The 23162-nt window shown below is 42.2% G+C and overlaps 1 protein-coding gene across 3 annotated transcripts in view; it reads left to right on the plus strand.

Moving 5' to 3' along the window:
• The window catches only part of SORCS1 (sortilin related VPS10 domain containing receptor 1), a 602977-nt gene that overhangs the window by 540818 nt on the left and 38997 nt on the right, over positions 1–23162 (plus strand). For all 3 annotated transcript variants that reach the window (XM_030807336.1, XM_003255446.4, XM_012505615.2), the window contains exons 19-21: positions 5972–6158; positions 14787–14920; positions 17082–17205. In XM_030807336.1, coding sequence (XP_030663196.1) covers positions 5972–6158; positions 14787–14920; positions 17082–17205 — 445 coding nt within the window. The remainder of the gene's footprint in view (positions 1–5971; positions 6159–14786; positions 14921–17081; positions 17206–23162) is intronic.

Consider the following 23162-nt stretch of genomic DNA (forward strand, 5'->3'; position numbering starts at 1 on the left):
GGAGTCTCACTTCTGGACTGAGGCTCTCCTTGATGAGTTTCCGTAGCATTTATTGTCCCAGTGTTCTCTGAATCTGTGTTACAGGAACTGATGGGTTCACACACCTTTCATTGCTCAGGTTAATATTGGCTTCCTGGTAGCCATTTGATATATTTGTTTTTCTATTCTAGAAGTCAGCAGTGCCCTTGGAGAATAGAATCATGACGTGGATTTCATGTGGGTTTTGTGCCTTTCTCAGGCACTTCTTTTGAACTAGTCTTCTCAATTCTGTGTCTGTATTAGGACATGTGACTAAAGAGCATTAGATCTAAAGAATTTTATAAAAGTCTAGATGTTTGCCAGCCCGGATTTAGTTTCAGAAATGATTTCTTTTGATTTATTAGATTGAAGTATTTTTCAATTAATTATACACGAGACTTTCCTTACTACTGATTATGAATACCAATTGTTTCTCATATTCTCTATCTTCTTTACGGCTTAAACATGATACTGTTTTACTAGCAGGTAGACAGAAGCGGAGTATTGGGTAAATGCCAACCTATCATTGTTAGAGAGGAAAAGAGAGTCAAAGCCAGGAATACAGTCAAGCAAGAAAACAAAATAATGCTTTATCTTTGTTACCACCATCCTCTTGGTCTGAAAGAAAGAGTGCAACTTACAATACAATAAATACATTTGATAAATTGCATTAATTTTTTTATTTTTTGGAGATGAAGTCTCGCTCTTCTCCCCCAGGCTGGAGTGCAGTGGCACAATCTCACTTGAATTCACAAAGCAAGTAATTTCAATTAAAGAAACTCAAAGAGAACTGAACTGAATAGGTCAAGTCAAAGCACAGATCTTCTTAAACCCTTTTGTAGGTCTCTAACTAGCTGCGTGACTTTATGCATCTTACTTAACCCCTCTGTGCTCCAGTTTTTCTGGTATATCAAACATAAATAACATCCGTCCTTTCTATCTCCTAGGCGTCCTAACATGCACATGAGATAATATGTAAGAAAGAATTTTGACAGACACACACAATAGAAATGTGCGATTTTCAAATTATACGGAACTAAAAAGGATCATTGCATTAAGGCACTGAAGATACAGCCATTAATAAGACACTTCCCAGCCCCGCGGAGTTGACATTCTGCCCTAGAACCACCAAGCAACTCATTTGCCTAGCGAAGTTTGCTAGTCTTGGCTGCATGTATCATGACACTTTGGTTTGTGATTATGCTCCAGTCCACAAACAATGAGTTTAGTCTTTGCATTTCCAGCCTTATTAATACACCCTTAGTACTTACAATCCTAAAGCTTCCTGGTAAAGATTTTTCATCATATTAAAATCAAATAAGAATAGCATCAGCTTGTGCTGTGGTGTTCATCTTCAGATGAATCTGACCACAAGAAGACCAAATATTCAACAATCAGAATGAAAGGGCCTCAGCATTTGCTACAGCCCAGCATCGGCTACAGACCTCAGACTGCAGCACGACTGGGCATCATCTGAGAGGCCTCAAAACAGTGCTGGATCTTGGGTAGTAGTTGGACATCCAGATTAAGAAATAAAACTCCTAAAAAAGATGTTGATATCAAAGGCTCAGAATCACTGATTTCATAACCAATAAACTATGAGAGTTAATTTTGACAGAAAGGTGCGTAGGATTTTCTGCTCGAGATTGTTTGTTTGTTTGTTTAATCTACTATCATCTATCCTAGAATACCTCCAAATTGGCTTTCCAGCACACTTGGATCCCCTTCCAATTCATCTCCATATCATAGCCAGAGTGATCATTTTGAATTAAAAATACCATCATGCCCTCTTCCCTTAAACCCCTACTAAGAACACTTGAATCATTAAGTTGATGTCACAGAATAGGAGAATAGCATGGTAGCTACAAGAGGCTGGACAGGGAGAGATTGGTTAATGGGTCCAAAATCACAGTTAGACAGGAGGAATAAATTGTAATATTCTATAGCACAGTACAGTGTTAACTATCATTAACAATAATTTATTATATATTTCAAAATAGCTAGAGGAAAGGAATTTGAATGTTTCCAACACAAAGAAATAAAGAAGATCCAAGGTTATAGATATCACAGTTACCCTGATTTGATCACTACACATTATATACATGTATTGAAATATCACATATACCCCCATAAATGTGTGATTATTATCAATTAAAATTTTAAAAACATTTGAAAATTAAAACACTTGAATGGCTTCTCATTGCTCTTAGGAGAAAGACAAAAATCAGGAATTTGACCCACAAGTCCCAAAAGGTATTTTTCTCTGCTTTAACCTCATTTGGTAACATGTTCTTGTTCTCTCTCTCTTTTTCCTCCTTCTTTTTTAATTTCTTCAACCGTACTATCTCCCTCTACCACAGGGCCTTTGCACATCTGTTCCCTCTGTTCCCCTGGCCTGCACTCTCTCACTTGTGCCTCACTCATTCATCTCCTCCATTTGGTTAATTTACCTTCTTCTTTCAGGTCTTCTCAGCTCAGATATCACTTCCTTTTGGAAGCCTTCTTTGAAGTTCCCAATCAGATCAGCTCTCCAGTCCTGCATGTTGCAAAAGCTTACAACTCCATGTACCTTTCCTTCATGTCACCCTGCAGTAATTTTTATTTGCATGATTAGTTAATTAAAGTGCGTGTGTTTCACTAGTGATCTGTAAGCTCATGAAAGCCCAGGCCATATTTGTTTTGTTTGTTTGGCTATTGCTTGCTTAATAACATTGTCCCATTTGGTGACTGACATGAGATAGACACTCAATAAATATCTGACAGTTGGGTGAACAAGTGAATGACCAGAGCACCGGCAGGGTGAGTGTGCCTACTCAATAGTTATTAGGACTTGGGCTGCCATCCCTTGCTCAGTTTCTTATTCTCTGAAAGTGGCTGGCATCCTTGCTTCCAGTGGTCATTTGAGCCCAGGAACACCAGAATCTGATGACAGATGAGCCCCAGTGTGAAGCTGTTACAGTGGTAATAGTCTCACCACTCGCCTGAGAGCTCCTGAAGGAAAAGGCATGGAATCCAGTTTGTTCACCTTTAGTGGAAAGCGACAGCAGGAGTATAATCTGCTGTCTTCTGCTGTCATACATGGCCCCTTGGCATTCTTATCTCCTAGTGCAGAGTCCAAGCCAAGAGGCCTGTCCCAATATCAGGAGGTCCTGGGGACTTCACGTTTGACTGGAGTATTCCATGCCTTTGTCTTCAGGGGCTGTCAGGTGCATGTTAAACCTAATACCCGATTCTATCATGTAAAGTATGATCTGTTAGATAATTATATGTAAAATACCTGACCTAACACACTAACAGCCTGACTGAAATGGAAGCCTTACTAATGCACTAGTCCAAACATTGAGTAGCTCCATCCTTTCACCCACTATATACGCAGAGAACATTCCATGAATGGACAATGAGGAATCCTATCATGAAACAAAACGCAGCAAGACAGACAGTAGACATCACGAGAGATAGAAATTGGAGGGCTTTTATGTAACTGGGCTTGATCCAGGACAACAAAATGGAAGTGATGAAGACCAGACAGAAAGGGCAAGGCAAGGTAGACTCAAGCAATGGCAGCCAAAGTTGTATTCTTCCCAGCTGTGTGAGTGTCTGCTGTCTCTCAATGGAGGCTAGAGTAGAGTTGACTGAAGGTGTGAATCTCCTCTCTGTCCTTTTGCAAATGATGGCTCCTGCCTGATGCTCACTCTGTCTCCACAAAGTACATTAAACTTGTCTGTCTCCCTCTTCCCTCATGTCCTTCCCCCTCTCTAGTGGAAACTGCATTCCTTGTTTTATTCCATGGATAACCCCAGATACCCTTGCTGTTTCCCTCAGATACTTGCTTCAAAAGTGGGCTCTTTCCCCTTGCCCACACCTAGCGCTGGCTTCCCGGAAGCTCTGTTGAAAACTAGGGGTGGAAACTAACTGGAAACAGAATGAGAAGTTGATCAGTCCACTTTGGTTGTTTAAATGAAGGACACATCCGCAAGAATAGTTGACATTTATATTTATTAGTGAAGGGAATTCAAGTAAGTGCACAATGTCTGGGCTTTGGATATTTATTTTGTAGTTTTGAATGGAATTTCTCTGTTTACCCTAGGGGAGAATTTGTGCCTATGTACTTATTGAGAGTCCGCTGCTGTGAGCCCCACACACAATGCTTGGCTGGGCATAGAGCAGAGGAGTAGGTCACACAGATTCATAGGATTTGAACTGCTTTTCTTTTCCCTGTGAATTAATCTTTTAAATGTCAACATTTTAAACTTGGCCTTTTCAAAAAATATGATACCATATGAACCTTACTTAATCGAAAATACATTTCTAGTTCAAAAGTTTTTGTTTTTTTCTTTCCTGAAAGTGGGAAAGGCTAACAACAACAAAATTTGTTAAAGGGTGGACTGTGTGTGAAGGAAGCTGGTTTTTGTCAATGGGGTCTAAGCAACTTTTTTTCCTTAAGAATCTAAACTGTTGTTCCAAAGGCCATTTCTTTTTTTTTTTTTTTTTTACAGGTCTGGGATTTTATAATGCAGAATTTATCTTTTTCTGCCTACCCATGGGAAATTTGGAATCATACAATTTCAATTAACCTTTAAAGGGACAATTGTAGGTCTTTTATAGCTACATTGATTTATAGTCATTTTTTATGTAGCATTGTACAGATGACCAATTAATCTGTAATTAATTACCTGCATATTTTTTACAACAACTCTTTAAGACAGGAAGGTATTATTATACCCAGTTCATAGATTTGTCACTGAGACTGAAGGAGACTGAATGACTTGCATGAAGTCTTCCAGCTTGTTAATGGCACATGAGAATTCATGCCCAAGGGAGCCTTGATTGCCCACAGTGCTATATTCTCTCTATAGTGAATGACCTGGAAATGCAGAAAGGTGGGTTAGAATCCCAGGACTGCCACTTACTAGCTGTGTTAACCTTGAACGAGTGATGACATCTTTTTTGACTTCAACTTCTTCATCTGTAAAGTGGGAGAAGATTGCCTACTCCTCTCTCCAGACTAGACTAAGACTCTGTGAAGAATAACATGAGATCATTTTGATAGTTTGAAATGCTAAAGCATAAAAGAATTAACCACTATTATCTCAGATAATAATAGGGCTGGGTACAGTGTCCTGGCAGATATCAGGCAAAGTGTCTTCAATCCTTCCTATGATACAATTAGGGAACAAGAAATAACAAGGGGGATTCGGGTTGAGGGGTGGTCTTGAAGACACAGAAAGTGAAGTGGTCCATTACCATGTCAGTCAGGTAGGCTACATTTTTTGGGTTTCTTTCTTTTTTTTTTTTTTTGAGACGGATTCTCACTCCATCATCAGGCTAGAGTGCACTGGCACGATCTTGGCACACTGCAACCTCTGCCTGCCAGATTCAAGCAATTCTCCTGCCTCAGCCCCCCCGAGTAGCTGGGACTACAGGCATGTGCCACCACGCCCAGCTAATTTTTGTATTTTTAGTAGAGACGGGATTTCACCATGTTGGCCAGGATGGTCTTGATCTCTTGACCTTGTGATCTGCCTGCCTCAGCCTCCCAAAGTGCTGGGATTATAGGCATGAGCCACTGTGCCTGACCCAGGTAAGCTAAATTTTTAAAGTTATGTGTGTACACCTTTTATCCTTGTGGATGCTAAGACTATTACCAAAGCCTTTGGAGGAACTGAATATCACATTGCAGCTGATAATCAAGCACTATTAATTTTCAAACCCCTGAAACTTACAGTAGTTGGTGTCCTTCAGATTTGGAGTGTGTCCATCACAGCAAACTCTTGCCTGCCAGGGAATGTCACAGGGATTCTGTCAAAGGCAGGCAGATGCTCCTAGCTGTAGGAGCGAGCCAGGGCTGCTGTCATGCCTGAGCCAGGGATTAGGACAAGCCGTAGTCCCCAGTCCCCTAGGCAGGAGCAGCCGAACACTGACTCATTTCCTCTGATGTTGGGTTGTTTTTCAGGGTGATGTTCAGCGGACACTTATCCAAGTGGACTTTGGCGATGGTATCGCGGTGTCTTACGTCAATCTCAGCTCCACGGAAGATGGGATCAAACACGTCTATCAGAACGTGGGCATTTTCCGTGTGACCGTGCAGGTGGACAACAGTCTGGGTTCTGACAGCGCCGTCCTGTACTTACATGTAACTTGTATGTTATTACTGTTGTTGGTTTATGACCTATCTTAAATATTGTGTCCTTTTCAAATTGAATTCACAATGTTATATCTAGAAGAAGTGCACTAGTTATCTTTTAGCAGAAGGGGAATGGGGAAGAAATGATTAAGAGATCAAAATAAGGAAAGAGTAAGAAGAAAATCAAAGAGTAAAATTTGAATAATCCTGGACTCTCTGGATTGCTTCAAATTCTCATTGCATTTCCTCTGCTTACCCCGGGTGCCTTGAAGATACGACACTTGAATCTGGAGGCTGAACCTGAGCAACTTGCAGAGCTATTTGGTTGAAACAAAGAAATTTGGTTTTGGGGGGGTCAGAAATTGTTGAAAACAATCCACATGCACCACTCAATCTAATGCACTGAGAATTAGCCCAAGTAAAGAAATTTCTCCCCATCTGATTATTTCTGTCCTCTCATAATATGTTGCTATTAATAATCCTTTTAGAGTTTTGCTCCTTTTTCCTGGGCTTCTATCTGTGGATGACTTGGTGTTAGAAGGAAGGTGGTGTAGAGAGAAAGAGTATAAAAACAGTGTTAAGGAAACTATGGTAGGAAACAGTTCCAAGAAACGCTAAAGCTTTTCCCTCATTGGGGATTCTAAAGATGTGAGTAAGTATGATGAGACAATAATAACTTCTAAGTTATGTGTGCTTAAAACATGTGTCATTGATATGTTAGGTGTAAGGAGTTTCCCAGTCATAGGACTTGTGTTGGTTACTAAAGAAATTGTTTCCTTTAAATGAAAGTAGCTCCTTTATATGAATGGCCTTGTTCAAATATCAAGTTTTTGTCCAAGAGTCTCAAGGCCAGGCATTATTACTCCATGCCTCTCCTCTGCACCTTGCCCATGGAACAAAACTGAATGCACAAAGTATCAATTAGAACATTTTCTTTTTTAGCTGCTGTGGTCCAGTGAGAGGGCAAGACTATTAAGGGATGACCAAAAGATGTTTTGGTTGTTGAGTCTTCCTAACATGTCAGTAATTCTGATCTCTGTCTCCTGTACTCTCACAGCAGAGGTGCTCCAAAGAAACATGCACTCCTTTATTTGGGTCTGAACAAAGTTACACATGATTCTCAGTATGCCAACTCAATCTGCCTATTTTTGGCTATAGTTTACAATGTGTTCCAGACTTTGTACTAAACAGGCTCTTAATGTATATTATCTCACTTCTCAAAACAGTCCTGGGAAGTAGGCACTATTAGTAACCCTATTTACAAAAAGTGTTGAGGTTCAGAGAGCTGAAGTTACTTGTTTGAAGTGGCCTACCTACTACCTGAACCAGGCTTCAGACTCAGGTCCACCTGCCACAAGGATCCTAGCTCTTGATAACTAAGGTCAGTGTCAGTGCCAAGAACGGCTTGGGATTGGAGGAGCTATCTCCATTAGCTTTTACCATCTACTCCCTACTCTTTACAGATCATCTTGAAGAAACATAAACATTTTGGTTGGAAGCAGTGTGCTTGTTACACAACTACATAGTTCAGGACTCATCACGGGGGCTCCCATCCCTAACTCGTCCTATATAGACTTTCAGGACTTGCCACTTACTAAGACATAATACCTCCCTATAGGTTAGTACATAGGGAAATGATAACAATGGTATCATAGAAATGATCGTGCTAAAATCTTTAACAATACATCACAAACATTAATGATTAGTAGCAAAAATAACTGGCAATAAAAATGATGGCACATTTGCCGAGAATGGCTCCTACCTAGATCATGTCATATCTCATAGCTTATTCTATAAGGGGTAATTTTGCTAGAGAGCTAGCTTCCTTACAAATTATAATTGTGTTCCATGTACCACAAATTTGTTATACATCTACCATAGTCCAATCACATGTAAATACTGATTTAAAAGCCAGTATCAGCTTCTGATCTAAAATTTTCAGGGTCTCCCATTAAATCTTCCATAGCTTCACCTCCTTGTCACTCTAGGTTTTTTTCTCATTCCTGTGTGTGTGATCATACCCCTTGGGGTGTCTACTGCTCCCCGGCAAGACTCCTCCCTAGTTAACGAAATCCTCGAGAGGAAAACAACACACACAGAGATTGTCTCTGCTCAAGATTAAGGGCTGCGGAAACCCTTCTAAAAGAAACCAGTTTCTTCGTTCATTTGCAATTCTTTCATTTCATTAGCCTAGTTGATTGGACAAAATATTTGACCTTAACCTTAGAGGAAGATAATTTGTAATGGAATGTTTCATGTTCTGATTTTAATTTTGTAGACTCATCTTGGGTTAAGTGGTTGGATAAGCATGCCTCATATAGTGGAACTTCTTTCTAAGCCTGGCTCTTTGGTACTAATTGTGTTAAAAGCAAGGTCATGTTTGAAGCTGTTTGCTAACTCACATACATATAAACTCATGTCATAACTGTTTCAGCAGATTCTGACATGCTTGGTTAGCGACTCCCTCCTAAAGGATCCAGGGTGCTTTGCTATGCACACAAACTCATTTTGCTCATCTTCACATCTATGCCATAACAGACTTCTGGCCTTTTCTTTCAGATGGAGAAATCAAGGATTGGAGAAGCACTGTGACTCTGGCATCACTTTACTCTCAAAGCAAGTCAGAACAAGAACATAACTGAGTCACACTCTCAGGCATCTTAAAGCTGGAGGGTGTCATCAGTTACTGTGGATGCCAAAGTGCCATGATATGGCAGTGAGAGGTGGCTTTAAGGGGAAAGAAAAGCATTGGACTGAGTCGGGCATTCTGACTAGGTCCAGATTTTGGTTCAAACTCCTGGGGAAGTCACTCCATCTCTCTGAGCCTTGATTTTCTCCTCTGTCAAGTAGATGCGCATCTCGTTCCCAAAAGTCCCATCAAGGAAAATATATGGTACCCTGGCACCTAGTAAAACTTGATTTTTCTATCATCACAAAGTAGCATATACATTTGGACTTGGTGGATTGTGAGGGAGAGGACAATTAGCCGCAACTCTTAGCTTGCCAAGCCTGTCCTCTGCCCCTCCCCAATTCCTACCCTCTGGGGCGATCCTGAAAGCCCTTTGCCTGTCTCACATACACATTCCGACCACTCTCCAGTGCAGAAAAGTGATTTGATTCCAAACCGGGGGGTTTGAAAAAAAAACATGGATTTGCAAAGGTCATCTGAAACAAATGGAGCCAATGTTCCTGCGTAGTGTTTCCAGGAGTGGGCCGGTCTTGCTGGGCGCCTGGTAATCTCTTGTAGGCTGACAGTTGGTAATTCCTTGGGGATGGTATTCACTGTGCTCTGCTAGTTTGCAAACTAATGAGACACATGCTGCAGCCAGTGTTGCCTTCAGTCAGATGGGGCAGAGGATTTAGAGAGCATGCAGATTTCTGCTCAGAAAGCTGCCCTGTCGCAGCCAGTCTTGCAGAAAAAAAAATCACTGAAGACTGTAAACTTGCAGAACAGGAAGTAGAAAAAAAAAGATAAGGTGGATCTTCTAGTCTTTCCTAAAGCGCTTCTCTTAGCTGTTCCCTTATATAGGGGCCATGTGCAGATGACTTTCTGGCCCCATCTTAGAGTAAAGTTATCTGTGTTAACTGGAAAACCTACGTAGTTTTTCAACTATTCACACCATCATTTTATTGACCAGCAAACGTCAGACTAGGATTTTGTAAAGTGTGGCTTAATGAGCCACCTGCCCCCAAATTAAATGATAAAAATGTAGTGTTCTGGGTCTTATCCCAGACCCACTGAATTAGGATTCCTGGAAGTATGGCATCATAATCTGCTTTGAACAGATTAGTATGATTTTTATGTACACTGGAGTTTGAGAAACTCTGTTTTAGGATCTCACCTTTATAGTTTGAATCACTCTTATTTCTTCTAGTAGCTTTTTAAAGCATTGCAGACAAATAGCAATATGATATGTGCATAATATTTAATTAGGTGGCCGAAGGTCTCCAGAACATAAATGCAGGCAGGCCAGAGCACCCAGTACACACACACCACACACACACACACACACACACACACACACACACACACACAATGTGCAGCCTCACAGGCGTCAATTGTTTCCTGCAGCACAGGAGGGCTACAAACAAGAAAAGAGAGTGGAAACCCAGTTCACCCAATTCCCCAATTCTCTCAACCACCGTTCCAGAAAAATTCATATGGAATGATGCGGCGCCACCTACTGTCCCTTTTGTGCATTGCAGGCACCTGCCTGATGGAGCTGCATCTGCCAGTTCAGCTGCCTGCTTAATACAGCCAGCCAGCTGGGGGCCTCCAGGGTCTGGAGTTTCACCTCTGTGGCTCCATTAGGGCATACTGCACCCTCTGTGATCAACAGAGATGGTCAAAGAACAGGCTTTTGGATAGCAGGAACCAGGTATTTTAAACCTGTGAAAAGTAAATGAATAAAAGAGGCTGTGGGAATCTGAAAGATAAATTTCATATGTGTATGCATAGATAATGTATATGCATGTAAGCGTGAACTTATACAAACACACACGTACGTATTTCAGGGCCCAGGAGGCCAACATACTATGTGTCTTGAATTTCTCTTAGAAAATTCATCATTGGCCGGGCGTGGTGGCTCATGCCTGTACTCCCAGCACTTTGGGAGGCTGAGTCAGGCAGATCACCTGAGGTTGGGAATTCGAGACCAGCCTGGCCAACATGGTGAAACCCCATCTCTACTAAAAATACAAAAATTAGCCGGGCATGATAGCGGGTGCCTGTAATCCCAGCTACTCGCGAGGCTGAGGCAGGGGTATCACTTGAACCTGGGAGGCAGAGGTTGCAGTGAGCCAAAATCATGCCACTGCACTCCAGTCTGGGTGACAGCGAAACTCCGTCTCAAAAAAAAAAAAAAAAAAAAAAATCGTCATTGACCAAAACGTGGTTATGTGAAAATAAAAGAAAAAAGAGAAAGAAAAGTTCTCAAACATGGCAGGCATCCCTCTTCCTCACGGTCTTTTCACTTACTCTACCCTCACCCTGGAACTTTCCAAATAGATACTTGGTGCTGTCTTTCATTTTATTCAGGTTGCTGCTCAAATGCCATTTCTTCTGAGAGGCCTTCCATGACCGCACTTTCAAAAATAGCACTCTATCACCTACCTCTGCTTTATGCGTTCAGCACCCTCCTCCCTCAGAAATACCTAAGCTCCACCAAATGCCAGGTATCCCCAGCACCTAGAATAATACCCAAGAGATCACAGGACTCAAAAACTATTGAGTCAGGGCTGGGTGCGGTGACTCATGCCTGTAATCCCAGCACTTTGGGAGGCTGAGGTGGGCGGATCACTTGAGGTCAGGAGTTCGAGACCAGCCTGGCCAACATGGTGAAAGCCCGTATCTACTAAAAATACAAAAATTAGCCGGGCAAAAATTAGCCAGATTTGGTGGCATGCCCCTGTAATCCCAACTGCTTGGGATGCTGAGGCAGGAGAATTGCTTGTACCCCAGAGGTGGAGGTTGCAGTGAGCCGAGATCATGCCACTTCACTCCAGCCTAGGCAACAGAGGGAGACTCTGTCTCAAAACAAAACAAAACAAAAAAAAGAGTGAATGAATTACCATGTTTTACTAACAAGATTCAAATTTTTTCATTGAGACAATGACATATAGGCATTGTTCTTACTCTGGTTTATGACTTTTAAAAAATGCTCAGCTGGGCGCAGTGGCTCACGCCTGTAATCCCAACACTTTGAGAGGCCGAGGTGGGTGGATCACAAAGTCAGGGGTTCGAGACCAGCCTGGCCAACATGGTGAAACCCTGTCTCTACTAAAAATCAAAAATTAGCCAGGCATGGTGGTATGTGTCTGTAGTCCCTGCTACTCGGGAGGCTGAGGCAGGAGGATTGCTTGAACCTGGGAGGCAGAGGTTGCAATGCTCTGAGATTGTGCCACTGCATTCCAGCCTGGGCGACAGAGTGAGACTCCGTCTCAAAAAAAAAAAAAAAAAGCTCACATGTGAGAGACAAAATGAAACTCTTTAGAATGTAACTAGCATTTCTAGCATAGCTTATCTGGTCATTGTATTCTAATGGATTCATTTAACTCAGATCAAGGGACTCAGGAAGAATTTCACAGAGGAGGGGATGCTGGAACTGAGATTTGAAGACTGACAGGTGCCATAAGAAAGGTGTGTAGAACCAAAGGCCCTGGGGTGGACCAGGACATGGCTTGCTGGAACAAACCATTTGATAGGGAAATGGCAAGACTTGTGCAATAAATGAAACCCGGTGGAAAGTGCATTTTCCAATGCCTGGAACATATTTACCTGATCAGGAAGCAGCAACTCTTAATAGCTATTTTGTTTGACTGGAAAGCTTCTTTCAAACACTTCCATCTGCTCAGAACAAGGGCTCTGAAACCAAACTGCTTTCCTAGCTGTATGACCTAGGGAAAGTCACTTTACTTTGTTCATCTCTAAACGGGGAGGATATTAGTGCCTACTTCATAAGATTGTTTTGTGAGGATAAAATAAGAAAAACAGAGTCCTTAGCAGAACATTTAGTTGTAGTCATCATTCAGTAAATGTTACCCTTTTATTATTTCATTGAACTGTTCTGGCTTATAATCAACTGCTTCTCAACATATGCTTTATAAGCCAGAAGATCAGTTTGATTCTGCATGCTGATCACCAGACTTTTCATTCTCTAAAGAGGGAGTAGCATGAACAAAGACAGACATGGGAAGTTATATCATTTGTTTTACCCAGTGAATACTTGAGCATCTATGAGCATCTATTATGTCTTAGAAACTCTGCTAGTCTTTGTGTATGAAGATAAATATAAAGAATTCTTACCCTCAAGAAGTTTTCAGCCTCTGTTTTCTGTCTCACAGATTTTAAATCAATATGTGTTAGCTATCATTATTATTATAACTGGATCATGGGAATCTTTTTTTTTTTTTTTTTTTTTTTTTGAGACAGAGTCTCGCTCTGTCACCAGGCTGGAGTGCAGTGGTGTGATCTTGGCTCACCGTAACCTCTGCCTCCCAGATTCAAGCAATTCTCCTGCCTCAGCCTCCTGAGTAGCTGGGACTACAGGCACATGCCACCATGCCCAGCTAATTTTTGTATTTTTAGTAGAGATGGGATTTCACCATGTTGGCCAGGATGGTTTCGATCTCTTGACCCTGTGATCCACCCACCTTGGCCTCCCAAAGTGTTGGGATTACAGGCATGAGCCACCACACCCAGCTAGATCATGGGAATCTTAATTTTGAACAAGTATGGGTAACTTGATCAGCTTGGCTTTCTAGAAAAATTACTGTTGCAGCCATTTGGAGGGTGGATTCGGGTGGTGAAAGGTTACAGGCAGGAAAGTCTGGAAGAGAAGTGAGAAAGTACTTAGAGTATGAACCAGGGCCCCAGATTGGGGAGGGTGAGATAAATATCTTAGAGATATTTATGAAACCAAATCATCAGTTTCCTAAATGGATATGAATGACAAAAAAGAAATTGAAATTGACTTTCTGTTTCTGCAGTGGGCTCCTGGATGAATATGAGCATTAATCACCAAACTGTAGAGAATACAGGAGAGGGAATTAACAGGGTCCTTGAGAACATCTGACTGCTGGAGCCAAAGAAGTCTAGACCCCCCCAGAAGGAGTCTAGAGCCCAGAAAGGGGTGTTAGAGCCCCTCACATGCATTTGATATTTGAAGGTTAAGATGTGCATGGTGTTGCCTAGTAGAAAAGTACGTAGAGAGTGGAAAAGTCTCAACACGGGACTCTGGGGATTACATGTACAGGGCAAGCAGAAGAGGAGGTACTAAACCAGGTGAATAGGCCCAAGGTATTCCTCTCTCCTCCACCTCATGGGACCAAGATGGGGATGGCAAATGCATAGGAAGCTGCATTTTGCCTGGAAACAGTGACTCAAAGGGAAGACTGAGGGTTGAAGGAAAGGTCCTAGTGGTTCTTTATGAAGAAGGCATTCATATCTTTTTGAGGTTGGTACATCTAATTAAGGTTTCCCGTTTCTATAGGCCACTGTGGATAAAATCATTCTATATTTTAGGTGAGCGTCTTCTGAGAACCACAGAGCTCTCTGTCTACTCACACACACACCTCTGTCCTGAATTAACTTAATTTAACCCCAAACACAGTGTGTGTGCCATGCTTACCTAACTAGACAGCTTTGCAGACACATGCACGAACACGTTCCCACATACACAGACCTTTAAAACCCAATAAATAATAAAGGATAATTACATGGAGAGTGGTTTGAAGATTTGTCCATCCACCCTTCATCAGTATGGATTCTATGAGGTCTTCACGACTCTGGTTCACCACCAAGGATACAACCTCTTGGAAAGACTGCATTGCCTTGTGAAATCCCAAATGATGCCTGTTCGTAAGGACTTCATAAATTACCTGTAATTTTTTTTTAACTTTTACACACACCTAACTCAGGTTTTAGAACTGGTAGAAAGATTGGTAAGTGCAAAATGTCAAGATGCAATTGTGCTCAATGTATTCTTTCTCCAAAGTGGGGGAAGCATCTGAACACTTCTTTGGGGGAATATGGCAGCCGGGTTTTGGGGGCTTCAGGAGTAAATGTGTGTTCTCTTCAGAGCAGGGAGAACAGAGCAGAGGAAGCTCTTCCCCCTCCATGGCCTCTCTTTCTCTTGTGCCTCAGGTCCCTTGGAGCACGTGCACCTGTCTCTTCCCTTTGTCACCACAAAGAACAAAGAGGTCAATGCGACGGCAGTGCTGTGGCCCAGCCAAGTGGGCACCCTCACTTACGTGTGGTGGTACGGAAACAACACGGAGGTGGGTTCACCTTCCACATGTGGTCTAGGGACAGAAGCGCAATTCAGGCTGCCTGAAGCAAAGAAGGGAATGAAATGGCTTATGAACCCAAGAGTGTAGAAGCAGTTGTAGCTTCAAGGACAACAAGCTCCCTTGGCGCTCAAGTATCTCATCATTATGTTCTCTCTCTCTCTCTCTCTCTCTCTGGCCCCTCTCCACCTTCTGCATTTCATCTCTGCCTTCCTCTATGTTTACGTTTTTCTCCAGCTGTACTTGTCTTTGCAGTGACCCTTAGCAGCCCTAGCTTAGCAGAGAAATTAAATTCTATTTCCTGAAAGTTGTAACAGCAGTCCTGAAATTGAGTCTTACTGGTCAGGCGTTAATCACAGTGCTGGGAGTAGAGAGGTAGGTGAGGGAGTCAGTCTCCTTGGAACCACATGAACTACAGAAGGGGAGAAGTGATTACCAAAAGAAAACAAAGCAACTGGATGCTGGACAGGCACAAGCAACAGATTTCCATTACAACCCACCCCCGATGGCCTCCTTACCCTAAATCAAAACTCTTATTTATTTAGGTCAGCTTTAACTTTTATACGTTTTTCCAAATATTCCCTATGCTCAAAGGTCAGTGGCAATTTTCAATCTAGTAGACACCTAACACCTCATTTACTCTAAGTCTTTCATTTTGCACAGGAGAAAAGTGAGGGTGATGCAGCTGGAGTGGTTTGCTTTGATCTCTTCCAGCTGCTTCATAAGAGGCCAAATTTAAGGCCTTCTGATGCCTCCACTAATTTTTCTTTCCTCTGCACCAGGATGCATGGTCTATTTCAGTTTTGAACTCATTCCAGTCTCAGAAATTAAAGTGCTTCCAAATGTAAGTTAGGCAATAGAGCTGAGGCCCCAAAGGACACTGGGATGAACTGCTCTGGACTGAAACCCTCCATCTTCCTCCAGCAGAGCTGCTTTCACTTGGTGACTTTGCTCTTCAAATATGATGTCTCTTATTTTAATAAAAACACTTTTCTGCTCTGGAGCTGAAACTTGGCTTTAGCTGGAGACATAATTTTGCACAGGCCCAGGAGGAACCTAAACAGTGGAAAGAACCTCTCGCCTCTACTGCAACCATAACTAAACTGAAAAGAGACCCTTTTTAATTTCATCTGAAACTACGTGTGTAAACTCAGCCCATGGTGGGCCCTCTATCCATAGTGGAAGAGCAGGAATGCATCTATGTCATTTCCCTGAAAACTAGTACTAGAAGGTGAACGTACTGAGCAACTTTCTTTTGTACCCCCTGTTGTTTTTTATTTTTTTATTTTTCCTTTTAAAAGAAAACCAGACTCTGAAGAGACCCCATTGAAAAGGCTTCACATGCCGGGCGTTAGTCTTCTTTCTGCTATACAGGGAATTAAATGAATTTTGGTTTTTAAATTAATTAAGAAAAGATGGGAAATAAATGTTTGTGAGGAGTGTGTCGAGGGAGGTCAGGAGGCCGATATTTGTTCCTCTAGGACCCCAGCATTCGATTGTATTGCAGGCACCCCTCCAAATTTTTTTTTCTTTTTTTTCTATTTTGAATCCTCAAACCACTATCCAATTAGTGCTTGTTTCCACAGCAGCTACTTCCAGGAAACTGCTGATGAGGCTTCTCAGACGGGGCCAGCATACAAGGCCACTGCTGTTTAACTAGTGTATGGTTTTGGTGTACCGGATTCATGTTCTGTTGTAATTCTACAGAAATCGTACACCCTGGAGATGAACACATGGCAGCTTATAGATTTTCAGTAACTGCTGCTTCCATCTGGGTTACTATGAGCCCCTGTTCTCATTTGCTTCGATCGTTTCCTTGTATTAGGGATCTGCTTGATATGAGTAGGTCATGCATAAGGAGAGACATATATTCCACCAGCAAGCAAGACCTGTGCATCTCCCCAGCCCTGAATCAGGATGATATCAGGAATTCACAATGAATAGGCAGACTTGCTTGGAGTCATTGCTCCAATAGCCTCTTTTCTGCTTTGGACTTGAGATGATGGGGAGGCATAGAGGGACTCGGTGCCATTGTGGTACATCAGGAAGAGCCTCTGCTGGGTTAGACAGCCTATTGTTGGCTCAGAGTTAGTGGCTGTCTCAACTGTAACTAAAGAGCTTTTCTTTCACTCTGGGCCCTTGTGTATTTTAGCCTTTGATCACCTTGGAGGGAAGCATATCCTTCAGATTTACTTCGGAAGGAATGAATACCATCACAGTGCAGGTCTCAGCTGGGAATGCCATCCTACAAGACACAAAGACCATCGCAGTATATGGTGAGTGCCCATCTCAGTGGAAAAGACCATCACAGTATATGGTGAGTGCCCATCTCGGTGGCTCTACTGCTGTCTTCATGCTCAGAGGAGGTTCTCTTGTGCCATGATGCCCGAGACCATCCCCCAGCTGTGACTTTTACCTGGAGAATGGAGGGCAGTAGTTGAGAAAGAGCTGAGGCAAGTCTCATCTTCTCCTGTAGGGAAATTTGAATCACTGGTAAAACAGTGTCACAAGATCCAGAAAGGGTTTTCTTAGAGGTAGAGTGACTATTCACTCACTCATAGGGTAAAGTGGATTTTAGGATTTGTAAGGCTAACTCATGTGACTCAGAATGTTAGTAATATTTGAATACCGGTTACAAAATAAAATAGCTTATGTTAAATCTCTTTTTTTCAAGTTCAACTTTAAAATTCTTGATTAGTAAGGGAAATCTGCCATTGTCTAAATACTTTAAAAACCTTTTCCACAAATCTGTATCATAAAAAAAATTATCTGCTAGATTGAGAGTGATGGAAGAGTCATAACAATTATATGTTGTGCATAGCCATAGACTGGATATTTGAACAAACGGCTAATTTTGTGATCAGTTGGGGAAATTGAATATGGTCACAGGATTAGATGGAATGAAAGTGTACTGAAATGAAAAGATGGAGTCATTGATTGAAAACTGGAAATAAAAAAACCCACGATGGACTGATTTCATTTTGGTAAATCTTTTTCTGCATAGAAAGATAGTCATATGGATATGCACTAAGTGTTACTAGTACATGGCAAAAATATTTATTATTAATATGGAAATGGTACATATGAATCCTGAAAAATTAGCTTTTGAACTATAAGAAGTGGAAATTAGATAGGAAAAGGAGATGCTGTGCAGAGAGAGGAGGAGGCAGAAGGAGGGAGGAAGGAAGGAGGATGAGAAAGAGAGCAAGAGAGGCTGGCTGCGGTGGCTCACGTCTGTAATCGCAGCATTGGGAGGCCAAGGTGGGTGATCACCTGAGGTCAGGAGTTGGAGGCCAGCCTGACCAACATGGTAAAACCTCATCTCTACTAAAAATATAAAATTTAGCCAGGCATGGTGGAACATGCCTGTAATCCCAGCTACTCAGGAGGCTGAGGCAGGAGAATCATTTGAACCCGGGAGGTGGAGCCTGCACTGAACAAGATCGCGCCATTGCACTCTTGCCTGGGCAACAAGAGAGAAACTCCATCTCGAAAGAAAAAAAAAAAAAAGAGAGAGAGCAAGAGAGAGACAGACAGCCTAGCTTGTGGTCCAAATAATGTCAATTGCCCAGTTCCAGAATCAATTGATTTTGATGAGATAATTTGGGACTGGATTTTCCTGTGAGGAGTCAGGTTCTGTTAATGCTCATCTTGCCAACTTGACCTTCAAAACCGGAAAATAATTTGTAAGCAACTTTGAACACATCTAAGGATCAAAAGGCCTTAAGGACACTATTCCTTTCATGGCTGGGTGTTAGATTTTATAATTTCTTCTCTCTGTCTTCCTCCTGAAAGGCTTGATCAGCCCAGATAATAAGAAATAAACCAGGGCTGTGACTTTCCTACCAATGTCCCATTAGCAAGGTACGAGGTGGCCAAACAGTGGCTGTGTAGAGTGCGGCAAAGTCTGCCTCTCTTCCCTTCTCCATCTCCTTTCTGTGTGCTGGGAATGCATTTATTCTTCATAACAACCCTAGTGTAAAGCAGGTGATATTATGATCCCTGTTTTTTTCAGAGTGATGAATAACTTGCCCCAGCCAGCAAGTGGTGCCGCTGTGTTTGCAACCCAACCCATCTAGACTCAAGGCCCATTCACTGAAACTATCCTACTTAACTGATTCACATTTATTTTCACTGGATTTTTTTTTTCCTTTCTCTCCCTCTTGGATGTCACAGGTTGCACTAATGGGCACTGACCTATTAGCCCAACAGATGTCCTCTTGGTTATGCATGTTGGTGATGTCATTAGAATCATGGAGATAACCTTAAATCTTGGCCTTATCTGGTCCAGCCCATCGTTTTATAAGTAGGAAATTATGGCCCAGACATAGGGAATTACTGGCTTAAAGTCATTCTGCTGTTTGGTGACAAATATGATAATAACAATGGTGGTGGTGATAGTAATTAACATTGATGAAGACTTTACTAGCCACTGGCATCTGTTCTAAGCATTTGGTTTGATCTGCTTTATTAAATCTGCTCAGATTTATGAGAAATATTCTATAATTATGCATTTTACAGATGAGAAAATGAGATAAGTATAATAAACGAGCTAGGAATTCTGAATCCAGAGGGTATGTTTGTAAGCACCTCCCATGCCTTGCTATGCTTGCTTCTTCCTCTTTCTACAATTTCTTTAAAGGTATCACCCAAGGGTGAATCAGTCTTTATAAAAATAGGTTATCATATGTCTCTTTGTTAAGAGATTTGACAAGGTTCTCCTCCTAATCAAATTCCTGCACCATCAGCCACCCTTAATTTGTCTTCAGTCAGATGAGTTATCCAGAGATTCATATACATAATCAGAAAGTTATGGGATCTCCCTGTGTTGCCCAGGCTGGTCTCAAACTCCTCCCTCCTCAGCTTCCCAAAGTACTGAGATTACAGGCATGAGTCACCACACCTGGCTCCATGATCGGACAGTTTTAATGACAGGTGTGACTCCTTAAACAACAGTTGCACCAGGCAAAGTTAAACAGGAAAGATTGAACCCAGCTGAAAGAAAAGGCAGGAAGATTTGTAAACGCTGGGGTTAGCTAGTGGGAAAATACTGGAGGACTTTAGGAAGCACGTGGGTTTTCAGTGTGATTAGACCATCTGTGTGAGTTGAGTGCTGCTTAGGGAAGTCAGTCTCCTACTCTCCCCGCAGAGACTGGGAGATAGGGAGGGGTGCTATCTTTCTCGATGATTACATTTCAAAGGAATGGCTCCCAGGTCCTTGAGAAAGACATTCATGAGTTGTAGAAGATTTACATCTCAAGGGACAGAGAAGGAATTTACAATTGTAAGTTTTCCAGAATACTCTAAGAAAAGGGAGTCCAGGAGCTTACAGTCAGGAAGAAACAGAAACTTGTTTGAAGTTTACTGAGATTGAGGGGAACATGAAGACTTGTCATGATGGGACTGAAAAAAGCATCACATTTGGGAAATTGACAGGGGAAGGTTTGTCTACCCAAAGCCACACTATCAATTAAAAGAAATAAAATCTAGTTTGCATTGTTTCTTCTAATTTGCTCCAGGGCACAAGTTTGCTTGTAAATAAAAATATGCAAATGTATAGAATTAATCTCTCTCAACAGCTGCAAAAAATATATATTATTGGTGTTTACCCTTTTCAGTCCGCCCACACACATCCCCTATTTCTTGAATCAACTTAAAGTACATTTCCCTGCCATTCTGCCTCCCTGCCATGCTGCTTAGTATGGTAAGTAATTACGGAGGGAGCTGCATCATTTTCTCATTTGTGTCCTTTTACTAAGATAAACATTCCGCCTTGTGGATGAAGTCTCTGCAGTTTGGTAAGAGGTACGGAGAAAGTGAGAATGACATAAACTTACATCTTCGTAGCAAAAAGTGAGGACTTAATGGGTGATTCTTTGGCACCGCTGTTTACCACACTATTAGTTAACATACGTTTCATTGTTCTCCATCAGGTTAATATTCACATAGGTGACCAGTGACTCATAAAATAGTCAAGCTTTGAACAATACCTCTTTGGAATATATTAACTGCCGTGAAAACATACCTTATAATGTCAGAATCTTCAAAACATGTGTTTGATAACTCCTTAGCATTGTTAGGAAATGTACAAGTGAGCTTTTATGCTTCCTCAATGTAAATTGGCATCCCCAATGTCGCTTAGACCCTAATGAAACAAAAGGGCATGCTTAACATAAAAAATGTTTATTAAATAAATAAATGCATAAATTTCAAGGAGCCCTCCACTACAAGTTAAGTGTACATTTATTCAACAAATGTTTATTATAAATGACTCATAAATAGTAACTGAAAACCTACTGTGTGTGCTAGACACTGTCCCAAGGGCCAGGAACACAGAGCCATCAGCCATCATCCTATTGAGCTTATATTCCAGTTTGAAGGACATAACGATGACAACAAAATAATTTAAATAGTACTGAGTATGAAAAAGAGACAAAGGGTCCAGTGATGAAGGGTGCATGGGATGGTGGAAGGGAGGCTACCTGAGGTTGGGTGGTTGGAAAGGCCTCTCGGGGAGAGACTGAATGATGAGAGGGGAGTTTGCTACAGTGCAGTGAAGTGGAGAGAGCTGGTGTGGACAGAGCCAGCAGGATTGAGGAGCACAAGGAAGTACAGGTCCTGGAGCACAGAGAAGGCAGGAAAGCCAGGTAGGACAGGAGAAAGGAAAGGAAGTCCCCACCAGGTTATGTAGGGCCAGGAAGGCTGTGGTAAGAATCTAAATTTTATTCTAAATGCAATGTGGAGACACTGGCAGGTTTTAGGGGAGCCATATGATCTGAGTCTATTATGTGCCAAACACTATGTTGGGTAAGGAGTGTTGAGGCCACAAGAATGGGCTTCACAGACCTCCAACTCCAGAGAGTGTAATTGACCAAGGCCACCAGTGCTGTGCTCTGAAGCTTATCACCAAGCTAGGGCTAGGGCTCACCTTCCAGGGACTTACCCCTGCCAGTGACAGAGTATAGCAGGGATACTAAGGCTGAACCATTCCTGGGATGCAGGGTACTCCTCTGCCAGCGACTTTGGCTCCAAGACTTCTGAACAGGCTTACTGAACCTTCCCCAGACTGCAGAGTAGTCATCCACTCTTTCTTCCTCTCTCTGACTGTCCTATATGCACGCACAGTGGTCGATGGTTCTCCATGACTCCTGTGGCTTCCTGCTCACTTTCTCGCACAGAGAATTCCCCTCATATAATCCTTGCCTGTGTAATTACCATCTTACTTCCTGGAGAACCAAACTAACTCCGGTGCTACAGAGGCAATGAAGAAAATCCCTGAATAAAATAAAATTCCGTTAAATGAATCTTCCATGCAAACAAACAATAGCAATAGAATGATTACAGTGATAATTGTAAATATCTAATCATCATAATAATTATTCCATAATCCTATAATAATAACAAAAGTATGTACAAAACAGAGTAGTGCCATAAAAAAGAAAATTAAAATGTGATGGGGGAGGGTAGTGAGCCAGGGAGTGCTTGAACTAGAGCTTGAATATGTTGTGCATGGACAGTGGGGAGAATGGGGCATTCTAGGCAGAAGAACAGTGTGTGCAAAGGCCCAGGGTTGTAAACCTGCCATGCATTCAGGTTGCTCCAGATCATTTACTATCCAGGAGTGCAGAACCTAGAACTAGGAATAATGGGCAAAGGCTGCAAAGATAGGCATGGAACAAAGTTAGGGGTTTGGCTTAGAAAATAAGGGCTACCAGCTCTTAGAGCCTGCTGGCAACTTTTGGTATGCAAATGCTGGCCATTAGAAACTGGGTCCAACCAAACATGGCAATTCCCCGCCCTCTTCTTGCCCTTGCCCTCACATGTGGCTGGCAACATGGCTGCCCCCACGTATCCCTATGTGTGTAGAACAACATGGCACCCTGCATTTGCATATTAAAAGGCTAGGGTGGGAGGGCCAGTTTTTTCCCTGTCTATATCATGAATGACATGCCTGGTCAAACCAATCCCCTGAGCCCTGTGCAAATCAGACACTGCCTCCTCATATAACTGGCTGGTATCTGGCACACTGCGGGGGGGTGGGGGGGGCGGGAGGGGGAGAGAAGAGGGAAAGGGGGAGACAGGGGAAAGGAGAAGGGGGGGAAGGCGGGCAAGGGGTAGTCTGAGGGGGGGTCTCCTCTCTCAGCTTTGGAGGCCCCTCCCTCTGTCTCTATACAGGGGAGCTTCTTCCTTCTTTCTTCTGCCTTCTTTCTTCTGCCTTCTTTCCTGCCTATTA

The sequence above is a fragment of the Nomascus leucogenys genome, chromosome 3, assembly GCF_006542625.1.
Source record: "Nomascus leucogenys isolate Asia chromosome 3, Asia_NLE_v1, whole genome shotgun sequence".
NCBI lineage: Eukaryota > Metazoa > Chordata > Mammalia > Primates > Hylobatidae > Nomascus > Nomascus leucogenys.